Source organism: Equus caballus, chromosome 2, assembly GCF_041296265.1.
Source record: "Equus caballus isolate H_3958 breed thoroughbred chromosome 2, TB-T2T, whole genome shotgun sequence".
Taxonomy (NCBI): Eukaryota; Metazoa; Chordata; class Mammalia; order Perissodactyla; family Equidae; genus Equus; species Equus caballus.
Window position 1 is genome coordinate 28,790,889 of NC_091685.1, and position 11,519 is coordinate 28,802,407.

Sequence of the window (11,519 nt, forward strand, 5' to 3'; positions counted from 1 at the left end):
GGGCTGTGTCCCTGCAGCCATCTCAGAAGAGAAAGCAAGGGGTTTGGGAAACAGGTACACACTCCGTCTCCGTGCCTCCACTCCCCAGCCATGTGACCAGCTGCCTCAGTTTCTGCATCGGTACAGCCAGGCTGTTGTAAGTATTTGTAGGGATAATGGATGGGAAGCACTCAGCACATGGTCAAGCTCTCCCCAAACATGGGGGATTACTGTTGTCAATATTACCCAAACAGCTCACAGAGGCCAGAGGATTCCAGGCAGCCAGACCTCTGAGCCAAGGCTGAACTGGACAACAATCCTGCCTCACGATTAGCCCCAACCTGGAGGGAGGAGAAATGGGGCTGCTGCTGAGCCTCTCCTGCTCCCAGGTGGACTGGCCAGGTCAGACCGTGGGATTTTGAAGGAGCAGAAGCCGAAAGGCCAAGTGGCAAGTGGCCCAGGGGTGTGAGGGGGAAGGAAGCTGGATGCAGGCAGAGAAAGACAGCAGTGAGGGCGCGGCTGAGGATGGGCCTGAGACAAAGACCAGACAGAGCAAGAGAACATCCTCTTTCTTCCTGCCCACCCTCCTGAGCTGCTCCAGAGAATGAGTGGAATGACTTTCCGTGATGGAGGCTACAGGGCTCTGACATTTACAGGGCACTAGGTCTCTTCAGGGCCAGGTGGGTATTTAAAAGTCTGTCTGACAGTCACCCTGTTAGGGGAAGCAGCCAACCACGGACCGGAAACCCCTGATGTGTACAAATACCCACATGGCTTCTCAGCAGGAAGGAGCTTGGGTGGAGCAAGCTGAGATTAAGGCCCTGGCCCCAGTGCCCAGTCACCCAGGGGAACCCACACAGCAGTCTGGGAGGAATCAAGGGCCACCTGGGGTGCCTTGGGGCACAGGTTCTTTCTGGCCACACTTGCCTTCCTGCCATTCTTCAAACACACCAGCTTGTCTACCACTTGGGGCTTTTGCCTTTACTGTTTCCAGACCACCAATTACTAGCTCCATCGTACCATTCAGGGCTCATCTCAAGTGCCACCTCCTCTAAGAGGCCTCCCCTGACCACCTAAGCTAAACTAGCCCACTCCCCACACCTATTACACTCTTCCCCCAGATACCCACACACTCAACCTCTCATTTCTGCAGGTCTTTGCTCAGATGTCACCTCCTTCTCGAGGCCTTCCCTGACCCCCCTATTTGAAGTCATACACCCTCCCCCAGCTCTCATCCTCCCTCCCTGCTCTCCTCTTCTGTCTGACATCCTAGATATTTCATTGTTTGTTTACTGTTTTTCTCCTCCCACTGGAATGTCAGCTCCAAGAGGGCAGGGATTATTGGCAGACTGTTCAACTCTGTATCGTCAGCATCTAGAAAAGTGCCTGGCACAGAGTAGGAGCTCAATAAATGTCTGATGAGTGAATGAATAAGTGTGTATGAAGGTTTAAGAGCAGGGGCTCTGGTCAGACTGCCTGGAGCCTCATCCCAGCTCTTCCACTTCCTGTGTGATCTTGGACCAATTACTTAACTCCCTGAGACTCAGTTTAATTAATCAGCAAAAGGAGGATAACAACAGTCCCTACCTCACAGGATTACTGGGGAATAAATAAGATCATGCACATAGAGAGGTGAAAACAGCACCTGGCTCCCGGAAAGCACTCAGTACTACGCTGGCCGCCATCACGACCTTCACTTGCTGGCATTTCTTGCTTGTTTATTTGCTCCCTTGTTTGTCATCTGTCTCCTCCACTCTAGCATTAGCTCCAGCCTGCCCTGCTCACTCTCATATCCTCAGTTGCTAACATAGTGTGGGAAGGGAAAATCAGGCCTCCTCTCCAATCAAGGAGCTGGGAGACACAGCTTCAGCTGGAGTAGGAGCCTCACCGATCTGTTTCTCCAGGGCAGCTGCCTCACAGACGGTGGCCCGGGGCAGGATCCCAGGGTCGGTGAAACTCGTCTGCAGCAGGCAGCTCATGACGAAGAAGAAGAGGATGCCAGCGATGATGGGGATGGCGAGGGTCAGCTGGCGGGCCAGGAAGGGACAGCTAGAGAGAGAGAGAGGGAGAGAGAGATGAGCAGATACCCCAAGGGCTCCCTGGGGCACAGAACTACAGCACTAGGCAGGTGGTCTCATCTCTGCAAACACCACCACAAGCTTGAACGGAGCCTCCCCCTGAGGCAGAAGAACAGCCCCTAGCTAAGTGCAGCCACTCCCCCTATCAATGCCTAGAGCGGTCATCACTAATTGATCCTTGTACTTTACCCCCTGAGCCCACGGCAGATATGATCAATAGATCGCAGCTCTCTTAACCCCTGCATTTAGCTGCAGCCTCAGAATCCTTCTTAACACAGAGCTTCAGGCAGCCACTACCAATGAATTAGACTGTCACTTGAGATGAACCATCCATAACAGTGTTCACTCATTCATTCAGCCAGTCATTCACTCCACAAATATTTACTGAGGTCTTCTCCATGCCAGGCAATACCTTCAACAAGCAGTAGGAATAATGGCAGTGAATAAAACAAGAGTCCCCTGCTCCCTCAATGAGGCTTACGGTCTAGTGGCGAGAGCAGACATATAAACAGAGAATTGCCACCCAGGGCTTTGTGTGCTATAATGGGGAAGGGGAAAGTGGCAGAACAGTCAGGAAAGGCTTGCTGAAGGAGATAACGCCTGAGCTAAAACCTAAAGAATGAATACGGTCAGCCAGATGAAGGGGCCCAGGGGAAACAGCATGGTCCAGCCACTGCCATTTTCCCCTGAAGGCTGGCATCCAAGTGGTACCTGACGGGGTGAGGGACTGCCATTCGGGAGATGACCAGCTGCTGGGAGGCCCGATTCAGCCAAAGTTCCAGGAGCTGGCAAAGTAGCAGGAAGTGAACCTGCTGATTCTGGAGCCTCCACCGTCAGAGGCTCCAGCCTTCAGAGAGGCCTCTGAGGAGCAGAGTTGGCCAAGGCCAAGGGCTCCAAGCAGGCCACGTTCTGCTCCAAACACCTCCGTGCTCCCGGGGTCCGAACCTCAAACAGAGCCAGGTCCTCCATGTCACCCACGTGGCAACTCAACCAGTTCATGTGCAACAAGTGGTGCGCCTAGGGGTGCGAGGGGGATGGGATGACTTGAAGTCTGAGACCTGCAGAGCCCACAGAAACACCAAGTCCTAGCCCCCGGAGTTTACAGAGGGGGCCTGTGGCCCACTGCCAGATCCAAGGTCACCCAGCCAGCCAGTGATAGGAGTAGAGTCTTTGGAGTCCCAGCAAATGCTCTCCAACAAATATTTACTGTATTGAGCACCTACCACATAGCTGGCCCTGTTCTAGGCACTGAGAATACCACAGGGAGGAGAATAAAGTCCTACTCTCATGGAGAAAGACAGGCAAGAAACTAACAAAAAGAACACGCACAGGATGTCAGATGGTGACAAGTGCTTCAGAGAACAATAAATCGGGGCAGAGGAGACAGTAGGGAGTGGGGTGATCTGCTACGTTATAGGCATGGTCGGGGAAGGACGGAAGAAAGTGAGGGAGTGAGCCACGAGGCTATCTAAAGGAAGGGTGTTCCAGGGGCCGGCTCAGTGGCACAGCGGTTAAGTTCGCACATTCTGCTTCTCGGCGGTCTGGGGTTCAATGGTTCGGATCCCGGGTGCAGACATGGCACCGCTTGGCAAAAGCCATGCTGTGGTAGGCGTCCCATATATAAAGTAAAGGAAGATGGGCATGGATGTTAGCTCAGGACCAGTCTTCCTCAGCAAAAAGAGGAGGATTGGCAGCAATTAGCTCAGGGCTAAACTTCCTCAAAAAAAAAAAAAAAAAAGGAAGGGTGTTTCAAACTGTGCAAAGGCCCTGAGGTAGGTATGTGCAAGGAGGCCAATGTACCTGGAGGGGAATGCACAGGGGATAGTGGGAGGAGATGGGGACAGAGAGGAAGCCCATTATCAGGGCTCTGGCTCTTATCCTGAAAGCCAGGGAGGACTCGGATCTGACTTAGAATTAAAGGGGCACTCTGGCTGCTGTCTGGGGGTGGGAAGTAGGGCAGAAGCCGGGAGGCCTGGGCAATAATCCACCAAACCAAAGAATGGGGCAAACCCATCCTAAGAAGGAAAGGCCCTAGAGAGCCACCTTCATCTTCCCCCAGAGAAACGGGAGGGTGTCAGGGCCTCTGACCCGCCACACCCTCAGCAGCAGCATTCCTAAGTGCCAGGTTCCCACTGACCTTTCACTCCAGTTCAGAGCCAGGTGAGCTCTTGGCTGGAACCCAAACCCTCCCACCAACTCCACCACCCCAGGTGAGGAGGACAGACACAGAGGCAAGACGATTCACAGGCTCTCCTTGAACCCAGAAGTCCTCGCTTCCTCCCTCTGTGGGGACAAATCCGTCACCAGTGAAGATATATCCACTCAGCCTAGAGAAGGTCCTGCTTCTGAACTGACCGACTCGCCCTGTGCAGGGTCACAGGGGCCAACCACAGCACGCATCACTTCCTCCTGCCTCAGCTGCAGCCTGCCTGGGAGGACCCGAGAGAGCTGGGGGGATACTGGAAAAGGCACTTTCAAAACACCCACGTAGGCTGGCTCAATGAGGGGGATCTGAAACTCAGCCCAGGGGCCATGCTGGGGGCTGGGGGCACCCCAGAGCCTCTGCTTGTGAAATTATCCCGGAACTTTTTATCTACCCTGACTCAGAAAGGAAGGGCAAAAGGGAGAAGCCAATTTGTAGAAGTCCTCACCTTGCTTCAAGGGAAACCCAAGATTGCAGCTACATGACCCGGCAGCTGGAAAGGGTACCTCGGGGCTGTGTCTTTGTGGCAGCCTTATCATGGCCACAGGCCCTTGGGAAGGGTTTTTTGGTGAAGACACGTAATAGCAGCAGCCAGCATTAAGTGCTCGTTACCACTAAAAGCTTATGTGTGTGACTTCATGGCACCCTCATGACAACCCGAGGGGGTGGGTACTATTATAAAGCCCATGTTATAGATGAGGAAACAGGCTCTGTGGTGAAGCAACTGCCCCGAAGTCACACAGTTAGTGTACGGTGGAGCTGGGATTTGAACCAAGCCTGTTGGCTGGAGAGACAGAGTTCTTCTCCACACTGTATAATTAAGTAAGACCACAAAGGATGGAGAGAAACTAGGAGGGGAAGGTGGAGCTCATGCAGCACGGGGTGGGTGTGTGCAAGGAGTCACACAGCAGGTGGCTCAAGCCAGAGACCAAGAGCAGAGTGGAAAACTTCCGATACAAATATGTGACCTGGTAAAGCGACAGGTACCCCTTCCTCCATCAATAAAATGGTGATACAGTGTGGGCCAATCCTGGGTCACTAGGGATATGAAGAGGTCAAAAACCCATGGGGGCAAACATGACCTGTCACACGAAAGTACTCTGGATGCTCTCGAAAAATAAGAAGGCATTACTGCAGCTGTTCCTGCTGTGGAACAGGCCAGGGGGATGCTCTGGAATTTTGAGAAGGGAAGAAAAGCCAAGAGGTCAGGAGGTGGGGGGCAGGAGCTTGGGAGATGTCTGAGGGGACAGGAGGAGGCTGATGGGGGGACTGGAAGCTCTGGGGAAACTAAGGAAAGTGCTGGAAAGGGAAGGGGAGGCATGACAGACCCAAAGATGTTTGAGAGAAGACTGCCTGAGGGCCTAGTGTGAGAATGACTGAGGAGATAGCAAGGGGGGCGGGTCTGAGAGTACAGAGGTGATGAGAGGACCCTAGGGGGACCCTAGACAGAACGGAGAAGATGGTTTGGAACTTTGTGGTGGGATTATATAGCCAAAGGACACGGAAGAAATTCAGAAGTTTTGTCTGGATGGGCTATAAAAAAAGATGCCTCAAGGGGTCAGAAAGAACCTGGGGAGTGGGCAAAAGACAGTCCATGGGATAGGCAAGAGTGAGGGGATCTATCCAAGGAGCAGGGGAGGCCTGGGGGACAGATTCTAAGAGGGTAGAGAGGATGGGGGTCACGGAGGGGCATGGGAGGGTGGTGTCCCTGGCAGAGACTGGCAAAGGCTGGGTGCCAGGGCGGGGCCAGAGAGGATGGGGTGGCTGGGAGTGGCGGAGGCGACCAGCATAGATAGCGTATCCAAACAGGCAAGGGAGGACCGGCAGAGGGGACCAAGGAGAACGGCTTAGAGATATGCGAGGAGATTGGAGAGGCTTGAGGGCAGATTCTGAGAGGCAAGGGAGGATGCAGGCCATGGAGGAGCAGGGATGGGAGGGTGCCTGGCAGGTGCTGGGAAGGGTGGAGTGTCCCGGAGATGGGAGAGGACGGGATGCTCAGCAGGGGACCAGAGGGGCTGGAGTGCCCATCATGGGTGGGGAAGATGGGGTACGCGGCAGGGAGCGGAGGGGATGGGGGCCTGACGGGGCGGGGACGGGGGTCGCCGCCGAACTCACTCGAAGACGAAGAAGAGGACGGTGGTGGTGAGGATGAGCAGCAGCGTGAGTGCGAAGATGCCGCCGTGGCCGGCCAGCATGAGGCGGCCGCCGCAGTAGAAGCGGTTGCGGCCCGGGAACACCTCCCACTTGCGCCGTGGGCGGCGGCCGATGCTCCCGCTGCCGCTGCCACTGCCGCTGCTGCTCCAGCGCGGCGCGGCGGCGGGCGGCGGGGGCCCGGGGCCCGGGCCGGGGGGCGCGGCGGGGCCGGGGCGGCGCGCCCCGGGAGAGGAGGCCGGCGGGGCGGCCCCGGGGCTGATCTGCTGGTACTCGCAGTCCTTCATGCAGCCGGCCGCGGCCTCAGCTCCGCGCCCCGCGGGCCGGCCGCGCAGCACCGGGACCCGGGCGGAGCGGCGGAGGTGGCGGCGGCGGCGGCGGCGGCGCGCGGCGCTCGCTCTCTGGGGGCGGCCCCACGGCCCCGCCCCGCCCCGCCCCCCCTCCTCCCCCGCCCGGCGCGGCCTCCCGCCGCAGCGCCCTCTCCGCCTGGGCCCGGGATGGCGCTCGGGCCCCGCGGCCCCGTCCGACCTGCTGCAGGGCCCTGGGCAGTCCCTGCCGCCCCCCAGCCGCCCCGGTCCCTTCTGCACGATGACGGGGCGGCAGATGCGCGCCCGAGGGCTCCTTCTGTTCTTTTGCAATCAAACCATTAGTTGGGCGGCCCCTGTGTGCCGGGCACTGTGCCAAGCGCCGAGATTCGCGTGGTAGACTTCGTGATCTGCTTCTGGCCATCTGTAATTCCAGGGCCCCGCTTCACCCGTCTCTGAGGACTGACTGGACAGGCATTTGGGAAGGCAGGCAGGGGTGGGGGTGGGGACACAATCGGCTTTGAAAGCCAGGGGCCTGTTAACCACTGTCTTGAAGTTCCAAGTGCCAGTGGGTGTGTGTGACACATCCTCTGGCCTCCCTCACCCAGCTCTGTGATTTGAATCCAGACCCAGGCTTTCCTAGGTGTCACCTAATGTAGGGTGGATGCCACAGGACCCCAGTGTTTTTCAGGAATTCTCAGTCTATTTGTTTTCTATTGGTATGTAACAAATTACCACAAATTTAGCGTCTTAGGACAACACAGGTTCCAGGTCAGGAGCCCCCAGGGCAGCTTAGATTAGTCCTTTGCTTGGAGTCTCAGAAGGCTACAATCCAGGTGTCAGCAAGGCTACATTCTTACCCGGTGACCCAAATTGGGAAGAATCCACTTGCAAGCCCATTCAGGTTTTGTTGGCGGAATTTATTTCCTTGCGACTGTATGAGAGAGGGCCTGTGATTTTTGCTGGCTGTCAGCTAGAGGCCTCCCTCAGGTTCCAGAGGCCATCTGCTGTTCCTAGAGGTTACCACAGTTCCTTGCTGTGCCGCCTTCTCCAGCATGGCCGCTTGCTTCATCAAGCCCACAAAGGAGAGTCTCTAGCTCCAGTCTGCTGAGAGTTTTCATATAACTTATTATATATGTAACAGGAGGGACATCTCATCACTGTTGTCGTATTCTATAGGTTAGAAGCAAGTCACAGGTCTCAGTGGAATTGGAGAGGATCAGACAAAGGTGTGAATACCAGGAGGCAGGAACCACTGGGGTCACTTTAGGGTCTGTCCACCACACTGGGGTTACTGGAAAACTGAAGGAAAAGTATAGGAAAAGAGAGAGCTGGAGACTCGGATAGGAGAGAGTAAGAAAAGAAGTCAAAATACATGATGCAGAGGGGTAGAAAGGCAACAACAGTGACCTCAAGGACCACTAATTGTTACACATGCCAAAGGCTGCCCAGCCATACTCCTTCGTGCCAAAGATTCTGGATTTGATGAGCCTGCCCTTGGAGTGAAGCACGTTGTGGGTTTCTTTCCCTCTTGCTCCTTGGCTGTGGACATACTGGTCCCAGTACAGATTCCTGCTGTCCCACCTCAGCTGGCTCTTCTTGCAACCCTACACCTTTTCTTTCTTCTTGTTTTACAGAAATCAAAACTATCCTGCATCATTTTCAGCTTCCTTCCTCTCTTCCTCATAATTTCTCTGTTTGCATCTGTCCTTTCCTCTCATCTTCAAGATGTGGGCCTCCTGCCCATGGCCAACCCTCCACTCATGTCCTGTCTCTCTTCCCGTTCATCAAGACTGCAAACACATGCTCGGTTCTCCTCTATCAATTAAAAAAGCAAAGCTAGACTAAAAAGTCAACACCAGAAACAGCTTTCCATATTTGGCTACCTCCTCTCTCTAGCTTCAGGTTAATCTTTTTCTCTCTCCGTAGAGTCATACTAAAGAGTAGCTAGCTCTTCCTTGTCACCTATTCATTTCTTAACTTTCTACAGTTGGCCTCTGTCTACATCACTCCCCTAAAACGTCTATCTTAAATGTCACTAGTGATCCATTTAGTGTGGCATAAACTACTCATTCTCACCAGTTCCCACAGTTAGCAGCCTCTCTTACAGATAGGTGTGGTCAAGTGACTTAATTCTGGCTAATGGAATGTGAGTGGAAGTGACAACCTGGCCCATGAAACTCCCAGGTGCTGATGTTTGCTCTCCTTGCCATCTGCTAGCAGAATGGAGGAGACTCTGAGAACCTAGAAGAAAGTCAAACCAGCAGCCCCCATTCCAAGTTTCAGGGTCCCACTCATTCTCAATCACAGGAAAGACTTAGTAAGACTGAATTCAACTGATGTCACTCTGCAATATACACACTATTTTTGCTTTATTTGCAGCAATAAGTCTGGTAGCTACAAGAAATAAGAGATTCTTTATGGCTGTCATGGAAGCTCTATGACTCTATGACCATGACTTGAGCTGAGAGCTTGTCATTTTCTTTCTGCAAGGACTCTGCTGCAGTCAGAAGAATTCCTCCCATACCAGGTCCCTGTAGTCCTCATCACTGCAGTCAACTGCAACAAGCACTTGGGCCCCCAACGCAGTGCTCTACTTGGCACTTCATCACAAATAACCACAGGTGATAATTTGATTAATCATGATGCCACAGCATGCCATGGATTAGTAGCATCACTTTTCTCACTGGCAAGGAGCTTAGCACATCCAAACCCAATGACACAACCAAACCCATTCCCTAATCCCATTTTTTGAGGTCTATTTCCCAAGGCCTCTCCTAGTACCAATTTCAGAATCAGTCAGGGCCCAGTCAATGAGAGAGAAAACACACCAGTCATTGGACAGAGAGAATTTAATATAAAGAATGGTTAAAATGGTTAATTAGGTATAAAGTTGTTAACTAGATAACTGAAAGGGTAAGCAGAAAACTCTGAGATATCATGAAGACAGCAACAGCAGGAAGCATCTATAACTCCTAGGGCTAAGAGAACAAAGGGAAGAGCTTGTTATTACTAAAACTTAGAAACCTAGCAGAGGGGCCCTACAGAGCTGCAGCTCCGACCTCCAAGACCAGTTCTGGCGTCAGTGTCTCTGCACTTGGAGGAGGGACCAAGGCCTCTGAGGAAGGGGTGTTACCGCACTGGTGCTGGTGTCTTTGATTGGGACACCATGAAGCTAGTTCTGCAATTGTTAGCAAAAACTGCAAAGTGGATTCAGCTGCTGCTACAGGCAGGAACTGCTGCTGAGGGAGTGAAGGAGCATTGCTAGGGTGACCTCACGGGAACAGGAAGCAAACAGAAGAAAGGAGCCTTGTCTTCCTCCTCTGGCCTCACTATCTCCCTCTAGTGGCCCTTATTGGCAGAGCTAAACCTAGAGCCAGCTGACGAAGCAAAAGTGCGATTTGCAAAGCTCCAGGATCTTCCAGTGCAAAATAGAAGGGTGGGTTAGAGCTAAGACAATAACTTAATAACTAGTACAGGTGCCTTTATAAAAAGTATTAGAGGAAAGAGGTGAACTTAGATGAGAATTAGCTCGTGTTCAAGCAGCGATGGAAGGGAAATAGAGAAAGCCCAGAGATCATGGGCCTTTCACGGTTGGAAAAGCTGACTACTTCTGGACAGCAAATAGTATGAGATTGGAAAAGGTCTTGGACAAAGATGTGCAAGATGTGATCACCTCTAAGGCAAATATCAAGTGAAGAGTGTGGCCTTCCCACTTATTTCACACAACTGCAATACAACCATTATGTTGAGAGTGAGGCAAGAGGGTGATGAAGCAAATAAATATTTCAGCTTGAGAATTCTATCTAGAAAAGAACTTGAGTGTGGTTAGTGTCATATAGATCTGACTAGAAGCAAATAGAGCTGAAATCTATTGTGTTAATTTTATGTGTCAATTTGGCTAGGCCATGGTATGCAGATACTTGATCAAATATTATTCTAGATGTTTCTGTGAAGGTATTTTTTAGATGAGATTAACATTTAAATCAGCTAACTTTGAGTAACAGAGATTATCCTTCGTAAAGTGGGTGGGCCTCATCCAATCAGTTGAAGGCCTTAAAAGAAAAAAGATTGACTTCCCCTGAGAAAGAGTGAATTCTGTCAACAGACTGCCTTCAGACTCCAACTGAAATATCTGTTCTTCCATGGGTCTCCAGCTGCTGTCCCACCTTGTAGATTTTGGACTTCCCAGTCTCTAAAATCATATGAGCCAATTCCTTAAAATCAATCAATCTCTCATATATACACACAGACACACAGACACACACACACACACACACTCACACACACACATATACATCCTATTGGTCATGTTTCTCTGGAAAACTCTGACTTATACATCAAAAATGTTTTGAGGTAATTGTACTGCCAAAGAAACTATGAGCTCAAACTAAAAAAGCCTCTGACTGCCTAAAATTTATATGAAATCTTAAGGGACCTTGAATAGCCAAAATAATTTTGAATAAGATGAATAAAGTTGGAGATCTCACACTTCCTGATTTCAAAACTTACTACAAAGCTACACTGATCAAAACAATGTGGTGTTGGCATAAAGAGAGACATATCGACCAATGGAATAGAATAAAGAGCTGAGAAATAAACCCTCTCATATATGGTCAAATGGTTTCGACAAGGGCTCCAAAACCAGTCAATGGGGAAAGGACAGTCTTTTCAACAAATGGTACTGGGAAAACCGAATATTCACATATGTAAGAATGAAGTTAGACCTTGATCTTATACCACATACAAAACTTAACCCAAAATGGATAAAATATCTAAACATAATAGTTAAAATTATAAAAC

At 51.7% G+C, this 11,519-nt stretch overlaps 1 protein-coding gene across 4 annotated transcripts in view; it reads right to left on the reverse strand.

The window, feature by feature from the left end:
• ZDHHC18 (zinc finger DHHC-type palmitoyltransferase 18) overlaps positions 1 to 6,801 on the reverse strand; it is a 29,671-nt gene extending 22,870 nt beyond the window's left edge. For 2 of the 4 annotated variants that reach the window (XM_070260664.1, XM_070260663.1), the window contains exons 1-2: positions 6,376 to 6,800; positions 1,868 to 2,028 (exon numbers count right to left, since the gene is read on the reverse strand). In XM_070260664.1, coding sequence (XP_070116765.1) covers positions 1,868 to 2,028; positions 6,376 to 6,698 — 484 coding nt within the window. In that variant the 5' untranslated portion in view covers positions 6,699 to 6,800. Of the gene's footprint in view, positions 1 to 1,867; positions 2,029 to 6,375 lie in introns of all 4 variants that reach the window. The other 2 variants (XM_070260662.1, XM_023635401.2) reach the window with 2 other exon arrangements.
• Positions 6,802 to 11,519: the final 4,718 nt, after the last annotated feature.